Source organism: Elephas maximus, chromosome 10 (genome assembly GCF_024166365.1).
Source record: "Elephas maximus indicus isolate mEleMax1 chromosome 10, mEleMax1 primary haplotype, whole genome shotgun sequence".
Classification (NCBI taxonomy): domain Eukaryota; kingdom Metazoa; phylum Chordata; class Mammalia; order Proboscidea; family Elephantidae; genus Elephas; species Elephas maximus.
In genome coordinates, this window is record NC_064828.1 from 16,166,089 (window position 1) to 16,192,775 (window position 26,687).

The 26,687-nt window shown below is 42.1% G+C and overlaps 1 protein-coding gene across 1 annotated transcript in view; it reads left to right on the forward strand.

Annotated features, from left to right (window-relative positions):
- The first annotated feature begins 2,011 nt into the window (after positions 1 to 2,011).
- Positions 2,012 to 26,687, forward strand: part of GPR176 (G protein-coupled receptor 176) — a 133,953-nt gene continuing 109,277 nt past the window's right edge. The window contains exon 1 of the mRNA XM_049897986.1: positions 2,012 to 2,962. Within this exon, the coding sequence (XP_049753943.1) occupies positions 2,791 to 2,962 (172 nt within the window). The 5' untranslated portion in view covers positions 2,012 to 2,790. The remainder of the gene's footprint in view (positions 2,963 to 26,687) is intronic.

Here is a 26,687-nt window from a genome sequence, read left to right on the forward strand (position 1 = left end):
TGCTGGTATCTGCACACTGGTGGCATAGCTTCCAGCATCACAGCAACACACGAGCCCCCACAGTACGACAAACTGACAGACATGTGGGGGAACTGCAGATTAGTGAGCAAAATAAATGATTGCTGTTAAGTCGCTAAGTGTGTGATGGTTTGCTATGCAGCAACGGATGGCCAGAACAGGTATAAGGAACATTTCTATAGACACATAACATGTATTTAAATTATGTCCAATCTCTTAAACCAGATATTAATCAATGTAAAATTCTCTTGACTCACTATTGTAATCAGTGAAGAATACCATATAGTGATATACATAAGAATTATGCCACCCAATTCCTGCCCTTGGTCATATATTTTCACAAATCTCTGAATCATGGTGACCTCAGCTTATTCCATATTTGTACTAATTCTACATCCTAACACCAATTTAAGGACTAACAAACAAACAACCTGTTGCCCTCGAGTTGATTCCAACTCATAGCAACCTTATAGGACAGGGTAGAACTGTGCCATAGTTTCCAAGGAGCACCTGGTGGATTCGAACTGCCGACCTTTTGGCTGGCAGGCGTAGTACTTAACCAGTACTGGAGGGGAGAATTTACTGGTATCAAGAGATGTTTCTTGCTTTTTAAGCACTGTGCACACCTGCAAAATTGGCTCTTTTTTTCCCCACAGCTTTACCCGAATCCTTCTTAGCAGTTTTGGACGTCAGGGGTAAGGGTAGGTATAGTGGTATTTTCAAAAGTGCTACCAAACAACCCCATTTATATACACTCTTTCCCAACACTTACCAGGTTAAAGGAGTGTACTGTTTGGAGGCTCAGAACTAATCGTAGCTACTGGAAATGAAATATTAATTTCGAAACACCATAATTAGTAATCTTCCCTCTCTTATTTTTGATTTCCATAGCCATTGGAAATGAAATATTAATTTCGAAACACCATAATTAGTAATCTTCCCTCTCTTATTTTTGATTTCCAAAACGTATACAGTAACTGACTGCTTACATACAGTATTATTATGTGCAGATACTGTGAGACTCCACAGATAATTCAAGACATGGATTCAGACCCTTCTAAGAAGAGTAAATAAGGAGGGTCACCAGTGAAAGCACAGTAGCCATATTGTAGTAGGATCATCTTTGGGACAACCAAGAAATAGTAATTGTAATCGTCTCTTAAGAGTTACTGCCCAGGCCACCAAGCCATACAAGTCCGTATGTCAAAGCCTTCTATCATGTTCTTCACTTATGACAAAGTCAAACCAAGAAAACTTCAGTTGTTTTCCCCCTTCTCATTTCTCCTTTTCTCTGGATGCCGTACACTTTTTTCCCTCCCACTTAGCGTCTCTTCCGTCACCGTTCCTTCTTGTTTAGTTATCCCAGCTTCCCATCCTTTTCCATCAGCCCTCAGGCAGTTGCATCCTCCCCCAAACACTTCATCCCTCCAAGTAATTCGCCTGGCCCGGGTTATGTTGTGTAAATTTTAGAAATCAGGCTCATAAGAAGGCCCAGGAAACCTTGCACTGGGTTCCTAAATTCCATCTTTCTTAAATGCTTAAGCTATTTTTTTTTTTTTTTTTTAAGCTATACCTAAGGTCCTTCTGGGGAGCCGGGAAGACCGGGCTCCCTGCCCAGGTGACAGCGACGCGTAGTTACAGCCTGCAGGCAGCCCCGCTGACGAGATAACGAGCAGTAACTGCACTAACAGGTCGGGCGAAGCCCGGGAGCGGCCGCGAGCGTGTCCACGGCAGCCAAACGCGGGTCTTTAGCACCTCCCACGCTCCCCGCGGAGGCGGTCACGTTCAGCGGGGCCAAGATGGCGCCGTCCCCGCGCGTCACGTGGCCTCCCGCCGACCGCGCGCCCCCAGCTGCCCGAGGCTGGCTCAGGTGGCCCTGCGGCCGCGCGGAGTGCGCCCTTTCCCCGCTAGGGGCGTCGTCCCCCGTCCCTGCACAGCAGCCAAGCGCTCTCCTAGCGGCGGAGAGCGCGAGCGGCACCAGCAAAGGAGGCGTCAGGCAGTTCACAGGCAGAGACGGGCTGCGGAGCGGGATCCACTGCAGCCGGCGGCGAGGCGGGAGGTCGGAGCCCCAGCGAGGGGCTCGGCGGGAGGCGACCGTCCTGGCAGACGACCAGGCAGGGAGAACGAGGCTCTTGGGGGAGATTCGGGGGATTCCGCCCCGGCCACCGGCACCGTCGAGGACTCGGGTGTCCCTCTCCGGGCCAGACCGCTAGGCTTGGGCATTTCACGGGTTTCCGATTGCCATCCAGTCTCGCAGCCAGCAGGATTGAAAAATAGCTTCTGCCCCATGTTCTCTCTCCTCTAAGGAGGAGGCTGAGCCGGTCGGCCCGAGGGGACTCTAGAGGGACGCCCTGTCCCGCTGAGGGCGGAAAGAGCAGGGGCTGAAGGGGGCGGTGGGAGCAGAGAGCGCCCTCCTTGACCATCCAATGCCTCCTTCTGTGTTTGCATGTTTGCTGAGTGGGCTTGGCCGCGCCGACCCCCGGGAGGAGGGACAGACGACGCTCGGTGGGCTCTGACCGTGGCGCCTTAATGTGGCCGCTGCGGGGGACCCAGGAGGGAGCCGGCATGGGGCGCAGCCTCGCTTCCCTCCCTCCCCGCCTCCAAGGCGTCGGGGTTGGCGATGTGGAGACGTGAGGGGACCCGCCGGCTGCCCCGCCCTCGCCAGAACTCCAGCAGGCACCCACGCGTCCCTCCGAGTCCCGGGGAGGAGAGGCTCCGCGCGGGGCTCCGAGGCAGGCGGGCAGCGAGCCGAGCCGGAGCCCCGGCCTCGCCATGGGGCATAACGGGAGCTGGGTCTTCGGAAACGCCAGCCAGCCGCGCAACGCGTCGGGTGCGGAGGCGGCGAGCGCGAACAGCAGCGCGCTCGGGGAGTTTGGCGAGGCGCAGCTGTACCGGCAGTTCACCACCACCGTGCAGATCGTCATCTTCTTCGGCTCGCTGCTCGGTAAGCCACCCGCGGGGGCGCCTTCCCGGCGGGGATGCCCGAGGGCACCTGCTCACGAGAGCGGCGATGGGGGTCCCTGGAGCCGCGGTGGGTTTCGGGGTGCTTGGCAAAATGCAGATAGTTGAAGGAAGCTTAGGAATCCCGGAATAAATACAATGAAGTTAAGCAGAACAGCCGACTCCAGTTCCGAAGCTGGAAGTAGAAGAGTTCGACAGGACTTTCTGTTGGCTCCAGGGTGGGTTTCTGGTCTAAGCGGAGAGCAGCCTCCCCAGGTGGACCTTAGGGACGCTTCGGGATGGGCGCAAGGTTGTGCACATTATTCATTACCTCCTGGGTGCCAGGTTGGAGCGCTGGCCCGAACTTTTGTTACAAACAGCGAGGAACAAAGCTTCTATGAGAATTTGTTGCTGATGACCGGAATTGAGTGTTACCCGCTCTGTTAAAGACGGGTGTTTGTGCTCTCATCTATTCCCTGCATATAAAACGATTTTGAAAAAGCCGTATTTTGTACGTGTTTTGTGGCTTGCTTCTCTGGAACACTGACCTGCTGGTGAACAACCCTGTGAAGTTATACTCTGTGTTGCCTTAATATAGTTTTAAAATCCTAACACAAAGCAAAACCCACTCTACTTCTCCACCTATGTTTTGCTTGAAGTACAGAATAAAGACAGGATTAAAACACACACACACACACATTTAGGCGAATTTGTGGTTCAGGGAAGAAAAGCTCAACAAACTAAAATGAGAGATTAGTAAAAAGATATTGTCTGCTAGTGTGAGAATTACGGGTATTCCTGGTAGCTACTCTTTAAGTGATATGTGATACAGTCAGTAGTCATTTGTACTGAGATTTGTTGAACATGCTACATACTGCTTGTAAATATGCGACTCCCCTTTAAATGTAAATTATCTAGTGTAGCATTTATAAGGATGAAAAAAAGATTGCTTATAAGTGATATTATGGCCAAGAGCAGTTTTAAAGTTTCAAAGTAGGAATAACTTTTTGTAGACAACTTGTGAATTTCCATGGAAACCAAGAAAACTGACATCAAAAAAGGCTATATTTGGAAGAATTCTAAGTGTCTGGAATTTCCGTTCGTAGTTTCTCTAACTGTATCATTCCTGCTCCACTCTTTCATAATATTTGTCTTCCACTATTCATCATGAGGGCATTTGTAGCAGTAGACATCAGTGTGGCTGTGCCTGGGCGGGGGGGAGGTGGTGTGTTTGAAGATGTGTTTTACGAGTGGAATGTTAAATATATGTTAACAAAGCAAGAGCCTGTGTTCCAAAGACTTTCAGCGTTCACTTAACAAACACTTGTTGAGCACCTACTAAGTACCAGGTATGATGCATTGTAGGTTGTAGATTAGGAGTTCAATCCCAGTAAGGTAGTCCCTGACTTACATGGGGTTCCATTCCCATGACTCCATTGTAAGTCGGTTCTGATGTAAGTCAAATACTTCGTTTTCTTTTTTTAAGTTTTCATTATTATTTTATTATCCATATCTTTATAAATCCAATCTTTATTTGTCTTTGGGGGTTGGCATGAGAATGATAACTTCAGCAAATTATGCACTACAACATTGTATGTAATAAACCCACTGCTGTCGAGTTGATTCCGACTCATAGCGACCCTATAGGACAGAGTAGAACTGCCCCATAGAGTTTCCAAGGCGCACCTGGGGAATTTGAACTGCTGACCTCTTAACCACTAACCACTGCGCCACCAGGGTTTCCTTGTATGTGATACATATTACTAATGATAAGATGTACGAAAAAAAGATGGTCTTATGTGTGGTTTGTGGTAACTCGAATATGTCATAAGTTGGGGCCTACTTGTATTGTCATATGTCATGCATATTACCCGTTGCTGTCAAGTTGATTCCAACTCATAGTGACCCTACAGGAGAGAGTAGAACTGCCCCATAGGGTTTCCGAGGAGTGGCTGGTGGATTCAAACTGCCGACCTTTTGGTCAGCAGCTGTAGCTCTCAACCACTGTGCCAGCAGGGCTCCTCGTATATTACATATATATGAAAATATTATAACATTTTGTTATAACTGAAATAAATTGGGTCCTGCTGTTTATGTGTATGTTTCTAATAAAGGTTTAACGAAGTTATGAATTATACTGGAACTTGAGCTGTCTACTTCTAGTCCTGAGTAAATAGAATTTTCCCTGTCCCAGCTAAGTCTTGCATCAGGTGCTAGGACCAGCACTGAAATGAAATTCCATAAGCTGGGCCATAGGACAGGTCTTTTGGAGCAGAGATACAGGTACTTGATAAAAAATGAAACAAAGAAAAACATAAAATAAGCCAAGGACAGAGACTTCAGATGCTGCGAGAAGGCAAGAACCCCTTTGGTGTGGTGTAAGGCTTTCCTTTCTTTGGGGGCAGATACAGTTATAGTATGTCCATTGTGATAGCCCCTCATCCCATGCCCCTATTTAAAGTAAAATTAATGCAAATTAAAAATTTATTTTCTTAGGTACAGTATCTACCTTTCAAGTATTCATTTCAGTTGACCGTTGTATGGACAGTATAGATAGATTCCTGTCATTGCAGAAAGTCCTCGTGGAAGGCGCTGGTCTACGTTCTAGACCTAAGAGCTTTCTGACTGAGAGTTAATTTTTTAGCCTAGTTTTTACATTGTAGATTCTGGGAGGAGAAGAAGGTATAATATTCCCTAAGAATTTTTTTTTTTTAAACTCATATTTATTTTACAAAGATACGGCTCTGAAAGAGGGCAGCAGAAAGATTGTCTTGTTAATATCACCCAAGGACTCCTTTCCAACAATTGCAAAGAAAGCTGGCTTCTTCAGGCATTCAGTGTATCTCCTCCGAAAACTTCTTCAGTGGGACGAAGCTGCTTCGGTGTTTCCTTCAGTGCCGAGAAGGTGATTTGGAGTCACTCTTTATGGAGAAAAGCTGGAAGCGGCAGGATGTGTTTGCAGGGAAGTGAACATCTCCCCAGTTCCCTTGTTTGTAACCAAATTCTAATCAGTGAGGAATTCTCTGAGCTTCCTGGCTGGCTGTGGAGGCTCTGCTGGCCGGAAAGTGCCGTGTCGGCGCCACCCGGCCTCGCCTCGCCCACATCGGAGTATTGTAGTGGCTTTAGAGACACTTAGAAATATCAGCCATTTCTGCAACTAGACTCACGTTCGCTGGAGTCCCTGGGTGGTGCAGACGGCTAAGCGCGTGACTGCTAGCTGAAAGGTTGACGGTACGAACCCACCTAGAGGTGCCTCGGGAGACAGGCCTGCTAGTCTGCTTCCGAAAAGTCACTGCCTTGAAAACCCTATGGAGCAGTTCTACTCTGCACACATGGGGTCACCATGAATCAGAGTTGACTTGACAGCAACCAGCAACAACAGTAGCTGCTGTGAACATAGTGCCTTTTATGTTAAAAGCATTGTTCTAAGTGCTTTAACCTAACCACTTACTGAATCCTAAGAACTCTACGAGGTTATATTACTGTGTTTTTTTTTTTTTTTTTAAGTTGGAAACCCTGGTGGTGTAGTGGTTAAATGCTACGGCTGCTAACCAAAGGGTCGGCAGTTCAAATCCTCCATGTGCTCCTTGGAAACTCTATGGGGCAGTTCTACCCTGTCCTATAGGGTCGCTATGAGTCGGAATCAACTCGACGGCACCGGGTTCGGTTTTCATTTTTTTTTTACTTAGTTAGAAATTGAGTGAGGTACCCCCCAAAACAAACCTATTGCTGTTGAGTCGATTCTGACTCATAGCGACCCTGTAAGACAGAATAGAACTGCCCCATAGGGTTTCCAAGGAGCAGCTGGTGGATTTGAACTGCCGACCTTTTGGTTAGCAGCCAAGCGCTTACCTTCTGTGTCACCAGGGCTCCAGAGAGGTTAAATAACTTGTCCAAGGTCACCGAACGAGTAAGTAGCAGACTCGAGATTCATGCCCAGGCCATCTAGCTGTAGAGGTGGTGCTCTGCAAATAAATAATTTGTTTACGCTGTTGTTTGATGTTCCCACAGTGCAGAGTTTAGTGTTATTCTTGAGAAACACTTGATTTTTTTTCTTTTGGGACTAACTTCATAAACTCCTGGCTAGATGGACTGTTGAATTCTTCAAAGCAAAGAAACGTGTAGATTTTACACTGACCCTTGCAAGCCGCACTGGCAGTCCGCAGCACGTGTGATTGTATAGTGACTAATGGTGTAGCCCATTTAGTTCAAGGGGTGCAGCTACCGCTATACAAGGCCAAGGTCAGAAACACAGAACAGGAAAACTGGCATCTGGGACAGCATTATTTCATTAGTGGCAGGGGCTGAGCGTCAGCCATGCTTTACTTTAGATAAAAAGGCAGGAAAACAAATGAGAATGTTGGTAACTTTCACCCTGAAGAAAGATGTTGTTGGGAGAAGTTCTCCCATTGTTGGACTAAAAAATCTGAGTCCTACTGAAATGGAAGACAGCTTCTGTGTAAAGTGCATGGCAAATAGTAGACAATTAATAAATGTTAGTTCTGCTTCCCATGTCTTTTCTGTTCTTGTAATTGGCGTTGGATTCAGGGATTCTTAGGTAAATCTGCACTTCCTTCAGCTCATTCCCACATGGTACCTTAGAGTGACACGTAGAAACTGCTTTTGTGGATGTCATGAAAGAGAAGACTAATTTTCCCCTTGATCTTTTGTTATGCCTGATTTGACTCGGGATATATTTCTTTCCCTTCCACATTACTTGGGTCTCCTAAGAGAGAATTCCATTTACTCCTTTTTTATTTTCAGAAAAGGCATAAATGTGGATAAATTTCTAGAAATCAAGTCAGAGAACTTGTGCAAAAGTGAAAAGCATTTCTGACTTCATTAAAAGCTTAGCTGAGTCACAACACTGCCTTGTACACTTGTTGCTTACTGGTATTCTTGATTCACTGTTCTCGAAGGATTTGCCCCATGCAGACTTATATTGAATTCTCCTGGTAATGCCAGCTGAGGCTCAGAGCTTAAGTTCCAAAGCCATGTGCAGTCAGTTGCAGGGCGAGAAGTAAACTTGGGAAGCATAGTTTCATGAAGCCTAAAAACAGAGAAAAATCACCTATTAGGAATAAAAGAATTGGAAGAAGAATCTATATAACTGAAAAGTGAATTGTGGGGTGATGCCATTGTATCTAGAATAGTATATGACACTCATTAACTCTCTTTCCCTATTCCCAAGTAGAGATAAATGAGTTTTTCTTTAATTTTTTCCTTGAAATAAATTCAGTTGTACTTTCCATGTTCTCTAAATAGAATTTCTTCTTCACTGGAATTTCCAGAGGCCCACTATTATTTGACAATAATTCCCTCGTTCTATCGATGTCCTGAAGCTCTATTGGAAACTGTTTTAGTGCCCTGTAACGGGAAAAATCCCTAAACTTAGAATAGCTGTAATTTTCCAACAATGGGGAACATTATTCTCTGTGTTGAAAATGAACTCACAAATTGTATGTAATACTAATCAAATAATGTCTTTTGGTGCTTTGTGTAAACTAGTGTTTCTCAGCCTTCTTTATGCAGCATCTTGGGGTACCTTAGAAATGCTGTAGCTCTTGAGAGAAAGTCAAATAATTTAAATTCCACTTTAGTAAGTATAGGGCACACACCACTTTTAGCGGTAACTGTGATATCAAAGACTCAAAAAGATTTGGACTCACCATTTCCAGTATATGTTTTGTATCTAATGTCTCAGGGTTGATAGTTTCCTTTTTCTTACTCTCCATGAAATCGCTCTCCAAGTACTTGGGGAGCTGGGCACCTCTCTGGTGCTTTGATCTGAAAAAATGTCAGTGATTGTGAGCTGGACTATTACCTTTGAGCTCCTCCAGGACAGACAGCCTCTGCCCTTATTAGCACAGTGCCTGTCATCATTGGAGGCATTTAGGAGAAATCAGTTTGCTCTTATTTAAAGAAGATTAGCACAGTGGATGATAGCCAACAAGTATGTGTCCTCTGAAATTCCAATACCTATTTTAAAGTACTTTAAAAGAGAGTAATCAGTCTTCCTTCCTCTTGCCAGACCACAGTATAGATGATTCTAATTTTTAAGCTATATCTCTTTCCAACTCGACTCGACAGCACTGGGTTTTTGTGGTTTTTTTTTAATCCCTTTCCAAATAGCCTGTACTCGTAACCCTGAGCTGTTGAGCCAATTTGGACTCATAGCAACCCTATAGTACAGATTAGAACTGCCGCATAGGGTTTCCAAAGAGTGGTTGGTGGATTTGAACTGCTGACCTTTTGGTTAGCAGCCAAACTCTTTAACCACTGTGCCATCAGGGTTCCAAGTAGTCTGTAGTGAGCCCCAAAACTCATTGCTGTAGAGTCGATTCTGACTCATAGCAACTCTATAGGACAGAGTAGAACTGCCCCATAGGGTTTATGGAAACAGACTGCCACATCTTTCTTCCATGGAGTGGCTGCTGGGTTCAAACCACTGACCTTTCACTTAGCATTTGAGAGCTTAACCACTGTGCCATCAGGGTTCCTAGTCTGTAGTGAACCAGCGTGAGATTGATGACCCCAAGTGAAGGTCCAGCTTGTCTGTGGTTTGATTCTGTAAGGTGGTTATTGAAGTATTCACTTCAAGGGAAAGGTTGTGAACTGACTTGTTGAATCTGTTCAACAAATAGTATGGATACACACCATCTTTGTTCACGCTTGTTTAAAGTCATTCAGCAATATAGTATGGGGTATAAGCAATGTTCATGGAATTGTGTTAGAGAAGTGTACTTGTGTTTCTGATGCTAGTGGAAACTAACCAGGTAATAGCTTGATAACCTTGGAGTTTCCTAGTTAAATGTTTGATAGAAACTGTTAATACTAGTTTGTGCTTATAATTCATAATTATATGGATTATTTTAGTTAACCATTGAAGGGGAAAACAGGCTTTGTGAAGGCTAACATAGCTGCCCTCATGCTTTCTGTTAGTTCACTGCTGTTCTCCAAGCCCCTGTTATGTGTCCTTGCTGAGGCAGTATTATGTAACTGTCAGGCGTGCAGCCACCTTTGTCCCTGACCACCATAAAACCTCTGCCCCACTACTGCTGGGTGCAGAGATCTGCCTTGGTCCTTCGAGGCCACACTGGAGCTGAGCACCTCTTTCTTTGGTCTCTTGGTACCCTCCAATTCTGGAGGCAAATTTCAAGTTACTGGTCCATGCCTGGACAGCCATCATTATAACCAAAGATAACGTATTCTCAGCAGGCTTAATTCTATCTGCTGTTTCTGTTTTTGGTATACCTAGAAATATAGCAGACTGCATCAAGAATAATGTCTCCTGAATTAGCTTCGTTGTTGTCAAGTCAGTTCTGATGCATAGTGACCCTTTGTACAGCGGAATGAAACACTGCATGGTCCTGTGCCGTTGTCACAATCCTTGTTATGTTTGAGCCCATTGTCGCAGCCACTGTGTCAATCCATCTCGTCTAGGGTCTTCCTCTTTTTCTCTGATCCTCCACTTTACCAAGCATGATTTACTTTTCCAGGGACTGGTCCCTCCTGATAATGTGTCCAAAGTAAGTGAGACAGAGTCTCACCATCCTTGCTTCCAAGGAGCACTCTGGCCGTACTTCCTCCAAGACAGACTTGTTTGTCCTTCTGGCGGTCCATGGTATATTCAATTTTGTTCACCAACACCATAATTCAAAGGCATCAATTCTTCTTCAGTCTTCCTTATGCATATGAGGAAATTGAAAATATCATGGCTTGCATCAGGTGCACCTTGGTCCCCAAAGTGATATCTTTACTTTTTAACACTTTAAAGAGGTCTTTTGCCACAGATTTGCCCAACGCGATATGTTGCTTGATTTCCTGACTGCTGCTTCCATGGGTGTTGATTGTGGACCCAAGTAAAATAAAACCCTTGACAACTTCAGTCTTTTCTCTGTTTATCATGATGTTGCTTATTGGTACAGGTGTGTGGATGTTTATTTTCCTTATGTTGAAATGTAATCCATACTGAAGGCTGTAGTCTTTGATCTTCATCAGTAAGAGCTTCAAGTCCTCTTCGCTTTCAGCAAGGAAGGTTGTGTCATCTGCATATCACAGGTTGTTAATGAGTCTCCTACCAATCCTGATGCCACATTCTGCTTCATATAATCTCACTTCTTGGATTATTTGTTCAGCATACAGATTGAATAAGTATGGTAAAAGGATGTAATCCTTATGCATACCTTTCTTGATTTTTAAACCATGCAGTATCCCCTTGCTCTGTTCAAACAACTGCCTCTTGGTCTACATACGGGTTCTGCATGAGCACAGTTAAGTGTTCCAGAATTCCAATTCTTGGAAATCTTAGCCATAATTTGTCACGATTCACACAGTCGAATGCCTTTGCATAGTCAATAAAACACAGGTAAACATCTTTCTGGTATTCTCTGCTTTCAACCATGATCCATCAGACATCAGCAATGACATCCCTCATTCCACGTCCTCTTCTGAATGCAGCTTGAATTTCTGGCAGTTCCCTGTACTGCTGCAGCCTTTTTTGAACGATTTCAGCAAAATTTTACTTGCATGTGATATTAATAATACTGCTGCATAATTTTTGCATTCTGTTGGATCACCTTTCTTTGGAATGGGTGCAAATATGGATCTCTCCCAATTGGTTGGTCAAGTAACTCTTCCAAATTTCTTAGTGTAGACAAGTGAGGACTTCCAGTGCTGCATCTGTTTGTTGAAACATCTCAGTTGATATTCTGTCAGTTCCTGGAGCCTTGTTTTTCACCAGTGCTTTCAGTGCAGCTTGGACTTCTTCCTTCAGCACCATTGGTTCTTCTTCATGTGCTACGTCCTAAAATGGTTGAACATTGACCAATTCTTTTTGGTACAGTGACTCTGTGTATTCCTTCCATCTGCTTTTGATGTTTCCCTCATCATTCGTTGTTTTGCCCATAGAATCGTTCAAAATTGCAACTGGAGGCTTGAATTTTTTCTTCAGTTCTTTCAGCTTGGGAAATGCCAAGTGTGTTTTCCCCTTTTGGTTTCCTAACTCCAGATCTTGGCACATTTCATTTTACTTTGTCGTCTTGAGCTACCCTTTGAAATCTTCTGTTCAGCTCTTTTACTTCATCATTTCTTCCATTTGCTTTGACTATTCTAAGAGTCTCTTCTGACATCCAGTTTAGTCTTTTCTCTTTCTTGCCTTTTTAATGACCTTTTTTTTGCTTTCTTCATGTATGATATCTTTGATGTCCTCCCACAGCTCATCTGGCCTTCAGTCATTAGCCTTCAATGCATCTGATCTATTCTTGAGATGGTCTCCAAATTTGGGATATACCTTAATTCAGGTGGGAATTAACCTTAGGAGTATGAAATGGTTGGGTCAATAGTTACCAGCCTGGGTAGGTGAATTCCTGATGTCCTAAGTCAGATTGCCTCATATTGCTTTTGATTTCACTGTGATAGATAAACATTTCCACTCATTTTTTTGTAGTGCAATATGTTAGGCACAGAAAATCAATCTGACTTCTATCTGAATGAAACATCCCTGGTAGCTGTATGCTTCCCCTTTCTTGGCCTTCAAATGTGTATCTTCCTACTTTTCAATTCTTCCTGCAAATGAAATTCTCCTGTGAAAATGTTTTTATTTATCACAGCTTTATTGAGTTAAAATTCACACACCATGCTATTCACGCAATCAAAGTTTACAATTTAATGTTTTTTAGTATATTTGTGGAGTTGTATAACCATTTTTGTTGTTGTTGTTAGTAGGTGCCATTGAGTTGGTTCCAATTTATAGACCTTGTGTACAACAGAATAAAACACTGCCCGGTCCTGCGCCATCTTCACAATCATTGCTGTGTTTGATCCCATTGTTGCAGCCACTGTGTCAATCCATCTCATTGAGGCTCTTCCTGGTTTTCACTGACCCCCTACCAAGTATGATGTCTGTTAGGGAGGGTCTTTTAGAGAAGCAAAACCAGTGAAGCATATATATATACACACACACACACAACTGTTTATCTCAAGGAAATGGCTCACATGGTTGTAGAGGCTGGCAAGTCCCAAGTCCATGGGTCAGGCATCGGGCTGGAGGCTTCTCCTGACTTACGTAGCTGCAGGGGCTGATGAACCCAAGATCAACAGGTCAGACGGCAGGCTGCTGGCTCATAGGCTGTGGAGGCTGATAAATCCCAAGATTGGCAGGTAACGTGGCAGGCTGTTGGTTCATGTCCCCAGAATCAGAGGTCAGATGGTGACAAGCCAGATGCAGGGTCCAGAGCGAGCAAAAGCCACCAAGCTTTCCCAGAATGTCCATACATATTGGGAGCAGGCCACATCTCTGAGGAAACTCCCCTTACAACTGATTGACTGATCACATGAGATCACATCATGGAGGTGATTACATTATGCCGCAAAATGGAGGATAACTGTATCATTACGTAACTGCCAAATTATATCATTACATAACTGCCAAACTACATCGTTATATAACTTCCAAACCACTGAGAATCATGACCCAGCCAAGTTGACACACGACCTTAACCATCATAGTATAATATATCCAAAATATGTGAGATAAAGTCTCACCATCTTCACTTCTAAGGAACATGCTGGCCTTACTTTCAAGACAAATTTGTTTGTTCTTCTGGCAGTCCATGAAATATTAAATATTCTTCACCAGCACCATAATTCAAATGCATCAATTCTTCTTCAGTCTTCCTTATTGTGCAGCTTTGAAAATACCATAGCTTGGGTCGGGTGCACCTTAGTTCTCAAAGTGACATCTTTGCTTTTTAACACTTTAAAGAGGCCTTTTGTAGCAGATTTGCCCAGTGCAATATGTTACTTGATTTCTTGACGGCTGCTTCCATGGGCCTGTGTAACCATTACCACTATATAAGTCCTGAACATTTTTATTGCCCCCAAAAGAAACCACGTACCCACTAGCAGTCATTCCTAGTTCCCCTCAACACCCCAAGCCTTAGGCAACTACTAATCAACTGTCTCTATGGATTTGCCTATTTTGGACATTGCACATAAATGGAATCATACAACATGTGGTCTTTTGTGACTGACTGCTTTAGCATAATGTTTTCAAGGTTTATGCATGTTATAGAATGTGTCAGTACTTCATTCCTTTTTTATTGCTGAATGGTATTCTATTTATGGATATACCACATTTGTTAATCCATTCCTGAGTTGATGGACATTTGGTTTGTTTCTACTTTTTTGGCTATTATGAATGATGCTGCTCTGAACATTCCTATGTCACTTTTTGTGTAGACATATGTTTTCAGTTTTCTTGGGGAAAGGAATGGGGAAATTTTGGAATGGAATTTTTTGGTCATATTGTTATGACTCAAACTCTTATGTTTAACCTTTTTAGGAACTGCCAGACTGTTTTCCAAAGTGTATGTATCATTTTACATTCCTGTCAGCAGTGCATGAGGGTTTCAATTTCTCTACATCTTTCCCAACATTTTTTATGATGTCTTTTTGATTATAGCCGTGCTAGTGGTTGTGAAGTGGTGCCCCATCAGGGTTTTGATTTGTATTTCCTTAATGACTAATGATGTTGGGCATCTTTTCATTGTGCTTGTTGGCCTTTGTATATCCTCTTTGGAGAAATGTCTGTTTAGGTCTTTTGCCCATTAAAATTGGATTATTTTTATTGAATTGTAAAAGTTCTTTATATATTTTCGATAACAGGTTCTTATATATGATTAGTAAGTATATTCTCCCATTCTGTGGGTTGTGTTTTCATTTTCTTGTTGTCCTTTGAAGCACAGAAATTTTTAATTTTGATAAAGTCCAGTTTATCTCTCTGTTGTTTTTGCTTGTCCTTTTGGTGTCATATCTAAGAAATCACTGCCTAATTCAACATCATGAAGATTTACTCTTATGTTTTCTATTAAGAGTTTTATATTTAGGTCTTTGATCCATCTAAGTTAATTTTTGTATCTTGTATGAGCTCATTCTTTTGCACGTGGCTATACAGTTGTCCCACCGCTATTTGTTGAAAAGACTATTCTTTCCTCCCTTAAATTGTCTTGAAGCTCTTGTCTATCCTGTGAAAACTTTTGATTCAATTACCCCATTGAAGGATTTTCATAAACCTTTGACAAGGAATAAGGAAAAGGAAAATAAATATTTTTACCCTGGCAGTTTACTTTGTGGTGGCTGTAGTCGTTAGCTGCCATTGTGTTGGCCCCCAACTCATGACGACCCCATGAATAATGGAACAAAACACTGCCCTGACCTGCACCATCCCCATAATTGGTTGTGGATCCGATCATTGTGATACATAGGGTTATCTCTGGCTGATTTTCAGAAGTAGATCACCAGGCTTTGCTTACTTGTCTGTCTTAGTCTGGAAGCTCTGCTGAAACCTGGTCAGCATCACAGCATCACGCAAGCCTCCACTGAAAGACAGATGGTGGCTGCGCGTGACAGGCATTGGCCAGGAATCGAACTCGAGTCTTCTGCATGGAAGGCGAGAATTCTGCTACAGAGCCACCAATGCCTCTTGCAATTTACTTTAATCAGTTTTAAATGTACTTTAAAAGCATAACCTAGAAGCAGACTTTTCTAGCAGGATGGAGAAGCTGAGTGACTTGTCCAGTGTATCGATAAAGACTTGCAATAGAATCAGGTAATTGCTTCCCCTGTGTTTCTTAAATTCTTTGACCTTAGACCAGGAATTAGACCCTCTTCATGTGTGCTAATATAAGGCTCAGTTATTTGTGACACTGGACTTGTTAATGAATGATCCAGCTGCCTCACAACTCTGCCACAGTAATGTTGTTTAATTTTCTCTAAAATAACTGCTGCCATCTAAAATAACCCTAGAAATATTTAAAACAATGCCATTTTACAAATGCTTTGACAACAATGAGCCTAGCGGAGCAGGAAGACGTATTTAAAGTTTGGTCGTCTTTTGATGCAGCTGGTTTCTCCTTTGCATGGCCCTCTTTTGTACTGAAATATATAAATCCTTTGCTTTAGGATTAGAAATGTGACTTATGCCAGAACTCCCTCCCTACGTCAGAGCAGTGTGGTCATGGAGTTAAAACAGCCCCTTATATGTTGATAGTTAAGAGAAAGCAGTAGAACATTTTCTGTGCTGTAGAGAAAGCAACCAACTCATTTAGTGTCTGGAATTGTCGTTTTTAGCCACTTTTTTTTTTTTTTGGTCTCAATGTCCCAGCTCCAAAATATCCTGGTTTTGCAAGGAGTATATTACTTCTTTGGGTAGGATTTTGTAGAATGGAAGGAAACTTGTCTCAAAGCAGAAAATAAACAGACAAGACTCTTTTCCTCTGGGGTTCTTCAAGTCTCTGAAAGTATCTTTCCCATCGATAGTCTGCCAAAGTGTTTTCCCATGCTGTTTTTCTGAGTAAGTCATTTAGATTGAATAATAACTGGAAGTTGTTGTGAAAGTTGTTTTATTGTCAAAGAACTTCTACATTGGCTGGGTGGAGAATTCTTAGTCATATAGCATAAAAACTTACAGGAGTTTTAGGTTAGGCTGGGAGTGACTATAGGCAAAATTTAGAAATCAGGGTTTACCTTAGACAAAGATAAAAAGTTAAGAACACTTTATCTTCAGGAAATCAACCCCCACTTTCCAGGTTTTTACATTCATGTTTTTATTTCCTGTCCTCTCAGATACCACTTCTTTCCTTGCCCTTTTGGACGCCAGTCGACCTTATTCTGAGTTTTTATTTGTATAAATATCTTCTCTTTCAAATTTAACAGTGCTCTGTTTCCTTCCCTCATGGTGACATGCTCAATAAACAAACCATTTTAAATTTAGATGTTAACAGATGTTAGTGCATTATGTATTGACCTTTTTGTGTACTTTTTTTTTCTTTTCTCCCAGTAAGTTCACCACGTTAAGCAAAAATAGTGACTAAGTTGAGCATTTCACATATTTGACAGGCGATGGGGAGAAATGGGTTGGACAGATCTTTTAGGAACCTCCAAGCACATCGTATGGGCAAGCCTCTTCATGAAAGGCATTTAGAAAAGCTGAGGACAGAGGCGTACACCTGATGTATAAAGAAGTGGGGTGGGGGGAGGGTATCAGATTAATACTAACACTACTGTCTTGTTTTTTCCTTGTGGTTTTATATCCATCTTTTATCTCTGTAATAATTTTAAACTTAATATTTCAGATTGTTACCTTGGGTTACTTATTATATCTGATGACTCTCACCTATGGTGAGATTGTGAACTCATGTACTTTTGTTTTTTAATACAAAGAAAATGTTATTTGTATATCCCAAACCTGATGCTTTTGAATTGATTCTGACTCATAGTGACCCTGTCGCGTCAAAGACTCTAAGAAATGATGACGTAGCAGGTTAACAGTTGATATCAGGACACAAAGAAAGAGTCTTTTTTAGGCTTGAAAAACTATAGATGATTAATTATGTTGTTTCATTTAACCTCCCTCAGAACTTTAGAGAGCCCCTGTGGTATATTCCTGGCAGTGTGGTCTATCTAGATGATTCATTTAATGGGTCCTTTTTTTTTTTCCATTAGTCCTCATATCTTTCTTTCTTTTTTTTTTTCCACCTTTTTTTGGACTAGGAATTGCTGAGCTGGTGCATGGCTCTTCCTGAGACAATAGTTCTTCCTTAATGTGTTTCTTTTTATTCTTCTTCTGCTCCTCCTTCTACCGCTACTCATCTACTTTTTCCGAAAGATTCTGTGAGATTTTGGTTGTAGAAGTGGCCTCTGGAGCAGTTTCACAGTGACTTTTGTCAGGTGTCACAGGCTCCTCACCAGCCCAGTGCCTCAAACACAGGAAGAGACGAGTTTTGTCGCCATCTCTCAGGGGTAGAAGACAGTTTTTAACCTCCTTTTCATTGAGATCAGCACCCTTTGAAGACCAGGTTTTATATAGAGGATTCCATCCTGAATCTTTGTGTCAGGTGGGCCCAAGGTCTAATAGCTGGCCCTGTGTGGGTGTCGAAGCCCAGAGTCCTAGCTGTTTGGACTCATTTGCTGGTCTGAAAAATCGCCCTTTAATGCAAGGACTCTGGTCTCTCTTTGTTTTAGGTAACTGGGAATTTCCTTTCATTTTTTCTAAGTTCAGCTATATTTATTTAAAGATGTTTTTTGTTTCATCCAGCACTTCTAGGTGTTGTATTAGGAGGAATTCTGTATAAAACTTGGTCGTGTTATCAGGATTGGAAGTTGAAAAATAAGCAAAACACATTAAAAGCCGAAGGTGGAATGATTGTCAGACTTGACTCCAGAAGACGCTGAACCACAATTTGGGTCACCATAAACAGGGATAGTGACATCTAGTCAGAGTAAAAATAACTTGAAAATTAAGGAAAAGAAGTTAGTAAGTAGAATGAGGAAAGAGAGCTCAAGAAAGTTTAGGAAATTTAAAAAGTAGCAAGAATGTGTGTATCTGTTTATGTGTTACCAATATTTGACCATTTTGTCTGTGATTTCATATGGTTCAAACTAGTATTTTATCTTTTTTTTTTTTTTAAGCAAACTTGTAGAAATCAGTTGGGTTTAACAGAGGCATTTAAAAAATATTTATGAAAGAATTACCTGATAACAAGACATTGGAATATTTGTGAAGAAAAGATTGCCTGTCTTTTGGAAGGAAGTGGAAATTTTGGTAAGAAGAGTGTTGAAACCTATTTGAGCCAAGTATCTGTTCCCGATATACTGTGTGGGACTTTAGTTAAGTTTTTTGTTTGAATAGATGAATGAGTAAAATTTGTGTTCCTGTTATTTTATACCCATAAAACATTAAAATATTTCCCTTTCCTGTTATTCCCGTAGTTGCCGGATGTCTGAAAATGTAGCCTGTGGGTCAAATGCAGAAACCACAACTAGAAAAGTGAGGGGATGGCGATGGAGGCACTCTTGAGATTTTTACCGGAGATAACCATTGTACATGAATTGGTACTGTACCAGTTGTGCAGATGACTGTTACTAGGACTCCTCTTCCTAGGCTTACATCAATTAGTAATTGTAGAACTTAATTATACAATTGTGAGTTGTTTAATTCCACTAAAATTCCATCATGAAACTAGGGCATTATAAAGAATTACTGATAAAAGGAAATAAGTATAATAAATCCTTCCTTAATGCTGTAAGTTATGACTCAATAACCCAGGTGCACCCTGGAATCCTCTCAGTTATCGCTGTATTAAAAAAAAAAAAAAAGAATCCAGCCCCCCAAATATTTCTCCTCATGGCCTCTACTACTGAAAACTCTTAAATGCTTCTCCTAGGGATTTGTTGTTAGCGATGGTCTCTTTGGCTGTTGCATTTGCAGGCGATCAGAGGAATGCCTTCAGGCTGACTCAAATGATCTTTTGACTGGTGGTCACATTTGAGTCTGAGGAATTCTGGGAAACAGTTCTTTCTGGCTTTCCCAGAAAAAGTCGCCTCATCAAATCTGAGACACTCTGAAAAAACTTTCAGATTAAGCTACAGGTATCTAGGCCCTTTAGCCCTTTAAATAAAATTCGAACAATGGTTTATTAATCAGTTTTGGACTTCACAGTTTTTCTGATTATTTCTGATGAAAGGTTCCTTACTAGGGGTAAAATTATAGAGGTAGAGGCAAAGCATGAAACCTGGTTTTATCATCTCCCTTTCTGGCTCCCTGGTTTTTTTTTTTTCTTTTAAAGGATTTTAAAAATACAGAAAAAATGTTGCAAATTATGAACCCACCACTCAGAAGTAACAAATGTTAACAGTTTTTCATATTTGTTTCATATCATATTCTATAAAAATAAACAAAATGTTTCAGGTACAATTAAAACTCCCCCTGTGCCTCTCCCTAGTCCACCCTCCTCTTTCTCTTGCAGAGGTAACTGCTATGCTAAATTTGGTGTACAGCATTGTGTTAGGGGTCTCAAGACCGCCTTCAGATTCAGTGATTTACTGGAAGCACTCATAGAACTCTGAAAAGCTGCTATACTTACAAAAAAAAAAAGTACTTACAGTTACAGTTTATTAGTCAAGGGATACAGGTTAAAATGAGCAAAGGAAAAAGGCACATAGGACAGAGCCCTGGAGAGACCAGATAGAAGCTTTCAGCTCTTCTCTCCCAGTGAAGTCACATGGACAGTACCTAAATCCCCCATCAGCGATGTGTGGCAACATTTGTGAAGCATTGCCAGTAGGGAAGCTTACCCAAGGCTTGGTGTCCAGGAATTTTATTGGGAGTCATTCATACAAGCATGGAGTACCCACATGACTGACCTTGGTTACTTGGTCTCTCCGTGGTCAAACTATCTGGTGTGGCCCAAGGTCCCAGGCAGAATATTCCAAGGATTTAAAGGTTATCTCTGAGGAGCCAGCCAAGGACCAGTTCCTTCTTTGGAATGTGCAGCATATTTGCACACCCAAACCTGCTGAATTAACGCTTTATTGCCCAGGTATAAACTTGCTTCCTGTCTTTGTCCTGTTGGTTCTGCTTGACTCTTGCCCTTAATCATTAAGTTTTGCCAGTCGTACTTAGTCCAAGTCCCTTGCGTGGATCCAAACCCTGTGGCTGTCAAGTTGATTCCAACCTGAATCCATATGCAATGTTGATTTCCGAATGACGGTCACCTAGTTCAGGAAGACATTATACATGAGGAGTTTAGGAAATTCATAGAGGGCCTTGAGGAAGGACAAGGAGCATTTTGCAAATGGCAGATGGATGCTTCCTGTGCAATTTTGGCGCCCCTGAATTATCTGCCAACATGGTAACTGCCATTTCTTTAGCTTTACATTTACATTGGGGCTTATAGTTCTTAACATAAATCACACTATTTTATTCAATCATCATAATAACCTGGTGAAATAACGTAGGGGACATTTTCTCTTTTATCTTCTCGGTATACCCTTTTTCCCTAACAGCACCCACCACAACAACACATAAACATCCATTGGTGAACCTCCCAGTATTTGTCAGGGTTCTTAGTTGCTGACAACAGAACATACTGTTAAAAGAAGGCACAGCTACAAAAGCATTTAGAAAAGAAAAACATCAAATTACAAAGGTGGATTATAAGGGAGTCCAGGCTTGAGAAAGACTGGCTTTCCAAATAAAATATACCACAGATATTTAAAAAGAAACAACCACAAGATCACCATGTTTATAGTTACTATGCTCATGGTGAAAACACCAAATTCCTCACATGAGTGCTATAGCCTCGGAGATTGTGTTATATCTTGATATCAGCATTACAAAGCTCAGGCATAATATTATTTTTATTAGGCGTCAGAAACTTACAGGAAAGGCTCAAGGTTTCATTTATTTTGGGGATCAGACCTATATATAGTACCAGGTCCTTCCCCCCCAGCCCAGTGTACGTCTTTTTTCCGAGAGAGGCTCAGAATGCAAGCATTCATTCCTCCTGGCTGGAACATAATGCCCACACACTTACAAAATGCAGCAGGGTGAGGTTTTAATTTTACTTCTACACCAATCTAGTCAGTTGATGAAGAAAGACATTTATTATAGGACATTAGGCTGTTTTCAGAATTCATGGGAGTGTCTAGGAACTAAGCTTGCATTCCACAGAGCTAGGGACACAGTGGAGTAATATGCATAATCATACCACTGGTTCTAGTAGAAACCATGAAGCTGTTGTCACGTACCCCCTGTGATGTGAGGGACCGGACCCTAGGATCCTAGAATACAGCTGGCCCAGAAGAAGCAAAGGTGTCTGTTGTCTTAGTGTACTTGCATGATTACCTGATGACTCTGCACCCAGTCGCCACCTCTCATTTGTCAAGTCTTCTTCCCTTGGGTACATCTGCTTGGCAGAACCTAGATCAAAAGCCTGCACCTCAGTTGCAACGCTGTCTGAAAAGTGTTGTTTTTAGCTTTGCAGCCTTAGTAGCAGAAGGAGCAGATGGCTAGGGAAAATGGAAGGACTATTAAATGAACCAAGGTGTAGAACGTGCCATTTTCTACTTCATGTGGTTTCTTACTGACGGTTCCTCAGGGTACCCTGCATAGCCCCACTCTCACCCTCGGATGCGGTGGTGGGCGCATGATCTAGGCCTGGCTGATCCTACTATCCTATTTCTCTGTCCACAGTGATTGGCCCAGGGATGGTCATGGGATCCAAGCTTGGCAAATCAAATCCTTGATGTAGAGATGTTGATAGAGAAGCTCTCTTTTTCCAAAGAGGTTGCTAAGCAGGAATAATGGAAGCCAGGAGCTGTCTACTTAGGAGAGAATGAGGCCAGCAGACGGAGAGAAGCAGAGCTGAGAGATGAGGGGAGGAGGGGAGAGAGAGGAGCCCTCATGGCATTGTTTGAATCCCTGGAGGTCCTGAACCTAATTCCATCCCTGTATTTTCCAGTCACATGGGCTGACAAACAAACAATACTCTTTTTTTCAAAACTTAAAATATGTTTGAGTTGGACCTCTGTCATGTACAGCAGGGATGTCCTGACTGATACATCTAGCAGTTTTGTCACTATTCATATCCTACATTTGGGTGAACAACTTCAGAGGTGTTAGTAACTTGCTTAATAGTACGTTCTCATAGCCAGGCAGGCCCTGATGCAGTGGAAGTCATACTCAGGAAAGAACAGGAGCCGAAACCCAGGACTGTGAGAACTGAGCAGGAGCTAGAGATGGGCTGAGAGCTGGAGAAATGCTCACAGACACTGAGGAGGATTGTACAGTGCGGCAGTTGAAGAGGTCAGGAGTGGAAAGACATACTCGAGCTCAGCAGAAGAGCCCGAGAGTAAGAGCACTAAGGTAAAGGAGGCTTTGTAAAGGAAAGCCATGAGGTTGTCAGAGGTTCATGGATATGCAGAGGCAGAAGGCCAGAGAAGATTCTGTGCAGCCAGCAAATACCGTGGCAAGTGTCTGGAATCAGCATACAACTTCTGATTCTTTTTTCTTTCAGTTAAACATCTTTTAAAATTAATATAATTAATATAAAAACTTAATAGCAAGAAAAAGTCTAGCCGTATGAAAAAAAATAGAAAAGAGAAATATTGCCATCGTTAGAAGTAGACTTGCAGGAGATGAAGAGCTTAATAGTCTCTAGGTCATAATCTGGCTTCAGCTTTTCTGAGTTTTCATAAGAGTTCTGGAGAGGTCACTGGGAAGGGGATGGGTGAGTTCAGGGAAACACAGCCCTCATCACAGCCAGGTTGTAGCTGATAGCCTGTGCATGAGGTAGGGGACATCTGGCAGTAATATGGGCAGGGCTAATGGGCTGCTCTGTGCTTTGTACTTCTAATTTTACCATGGCCAGTGTCCCACTCTCAGGACAGTCACAGCAGAACACTTCTGTGGGGTGACATGAGTGTCCTCAGCTGATCCAAGCAAAGGGCATGGAGAGAAGTGTGAGAACTTTATCAGCACAAAGTCCAGGCATGCCGGGTACAGATGAGACTGGGCCAGACTCGTCTGGGCGTTGTGAAGTTCAGTAGACAATATGAAGGCAGAAGGTACAGAGCAAGTCGAGACAGGTGGAGAGAAGTAAATCAAAGATAGCCAGGACAGCCTCTGAACCACCTTTCAGTTTCTTTAACATGTCAGGCTAAGTACAACTAAAAGCCATTGCCCTTGCTGTGTCCTGTTCTCTGGAGTGTTCTTCCTTTGTGCATCCCATGACTGAAGTGTGTTCATCTTTTAAATTGTAGCTCATAGAAAGGTGTAAATAAAAATCACAATGAAATACCACTTCACTCCCACTAGATAAAAAAGCAAAACAAAACAAAAAAACAGAAACTAACAAATGTTGGTGAGGATGTGGGGGAATTGGGACCCTCCCTCATCCATTGCTGATCCAATGCAGAACGGTACAGCTGCTGTGTGGAAAACAGTTTGATGGTTCCTCAAAAAATTAAACATAGTACTACCATATGACCCAGCAATTCTGCTCCTAGGTATATACCCAAGAGACGTGAAAGTAGTGATGCAGACAGATACATGCACACCAGTGTTTGTTGCAGCACTATTCACAATAGCCAAAAGTGGAAACAACCGAGATGCCCATCAACAGATGAATGGATGAATGCGATGTGGTACCTACGTACAATGGAATACTACTCCGCCATAAAGAGAGCTGAAATCTTGATACATGCTACATGGATTAACCTTGAAAACATGTTGAGTGACATAAGTCAATCACAAGAGGACAAATATTATATGATCTCACTTATATGAAATAACAAGAATAGGCAAATGTATAGAGACCAAAGTTTATTAGTAGTCACCAGGGGTGGGAAGGACAGAGAAAGGGAGAGTCATTGTTTAGGAAGCAGTGAGTTTCTGTTTATGGTGATGGGAAATTTGGCAATGATTATGGGTTATAGCATGATTAATGTAATTGATATCACTAAATTGTACACCTGAAAAATGTTGAATTGGCACGTGTTGTGTTAGATGTGTTTTTACAACAATAAAAGAAAAGAAAAAAAATTGTAGCTCAAATGTCATTTCTAAGGGGGCTTCCCTGACCACTTATCTAAAGTAGTCCCCCTATGCTTTGGCCACATGACACTATTTCCTGTATAGCAGTTATAACCCCAGTAATGATTTTGTTTCTTCGGTCAGTGTCTGATACCCTTCCAGTAGAATTCAAGCTTCGTGAAGACAGGGACTTTGTTTCATGCACTACTGTGCCCCCAACATCTATAAAAGTGCCTGGCACATAGATGGTGCTCCATAAATATTGACTGAATGAATGAAATGCTGGGGGACAATTAAACAGGTGACTAACCATTATCCTGATTGCATAAGACTTAGGAGCCTTGTGGAAGTGAACACGAACCTTGTTAGGTTGGAAACCCTGCTTTTTGTGCAACTGAATGCAGTGGGTTTTACAAAGGCAGACAGACAAAGCATCTTCAACTGATAGAATATTTATCAGTGGTCATCCCTTGTTCTGTCTACCTGTGCTCACACAGGTTTCACCATTTTCTTTTACATTAAACTTTTTTATTTTGAAATAATTATAGATTCACATGCATTTGTAAGAAAGGATACAAAGGGATGCTTTGTTCCGTGGTACCCAGTCTCCCCGAATGGTAGCATTTTGCACAACTATATGACAGCCAGGATATTGACACTGAGTCAGTCAAGGTACAGAACATTCCCCTTAGCACAAGGATCCCTCACAATTGCCCTTTTATAGCCACACTCACCTCCCTCCTGCCCCTACCCCCTCCTTAACTCTTGGCAACCACTGATCTGTCCTCTATCTCTATCATTTTATCATTTAAATGTTATATAAATGGAGTAATGCATTATATCCTTTTGGGATTAGTTTTTTTTTTTTTAACTCAGCACAATTCCCTGGTGATTCAATCAGGTTGCTGCATGTATTAATAGTCTGTTACTTTTTATTTCAATTCCATTTACAGGCATGCCTTGGGGATATTTTGGGTTTGGTTCCAGACCACCGCAGTAAAGCGATTATCTCAATACAGCGAGTAACACAAGTTTTTTTGGTTTCCTAATGCATGTGAAAGTTATGTTTACACTATCCCGTGGGCTCTCAAGTGTGCAATAGCATTATGTCTAAAAAAAGTACATAATTGAAAAATACTTTATCGTTGAAAAATGCTAAGCATCCGAGCCTTCAGCGAGTTGTAATCTTTTTGCTGGTGGAGGGTCTTGCTTCAGTGTTGATGGCTGTTGTCTGATCAGGGTGGTCGATGCTGAAGATTGAAGTGACTGTGGCAATTTCTTAAAATAAGACAACAATGAAGCTTGGCACGTGGATTGACTCTTCTTTTCACGAAAGATCTTTCTGTAGCATGTATGCTGTTTGATAGCATTTTACCCACAGTAGAGCTTGCAAAATTGGAGTCAATCCTTTCGAACCCTGCCACTGCTTTATTGACTGTTTATGTAATATTCTAAATTCTCTATTGTCATTTCAACAATGTTCATAGCATCTTCACCAGGAGTAGATTCTGTCTCAAGAAACCACTTTCTTTGCTCCTCCATGAGAAGCAACTCCTAATTGGTTAAAGTTTTATCATGAGATTGCAGCAATTCAGTCGCATCTTCAGGCTCTGCTTCTAATTCTAGTTCTCTTGCTGTTTCCACCACATCTGTAGTTACTTCCTCCACTGAAGTTTTGAACCCCTCAAAGTCATCCATGAGGGTTGGCATCAACTTCTTTCAAACTCCTGTTAATGTTGATATTTTGCCCTCCCCCTATGAATCACGAATGTTCTTAATGGCATCTAGAATGGTGAGTCCTTTCCATAAGGTTATCAATTTACTTTGCCCAGATCCATTAGGGCAATCACTATCTATGGCAGTCTTATAGAATGTATTAAATAGTAAGACTTGAAAGCTGAAATTACTCCTTGATCCATGGGCTGTAGAGTGGATGTTGTGTTAGCAGGCATGAAAACATTAATCTCCTCGTACATCTTCATCAGAGCTCTTGAGTGACCAGCTGCATTGTCAATGAGCAGTAGTATTTTAAAAGGAATCTTTTTTTCTGAGCAGTAGGTCTCAACAGTAGGCTTAAAATATTCAGTAAACCATGTTATTGTAAACAGATGTGCTGTCATCCAGGCTTTGTTGTTCCATTTACAGAGCACAGGCAGAGTAGATTTAGCATAATTCTTAAGGGCCCTAGGATTTTCGGAATGGTAAATGAGCATTGGCTTCAAGTTAAAGTCACCAGCTGTATTAGCCTCTAACAAGAGAGTCAGCCTGTCCTTTGAAGGTTTGAAGCCAGGCGTTGACTTCTCCTCTCCAGCTAGGAAAGTCCTACGTGGCATCTTCTCCCAGTGTAAGGCTG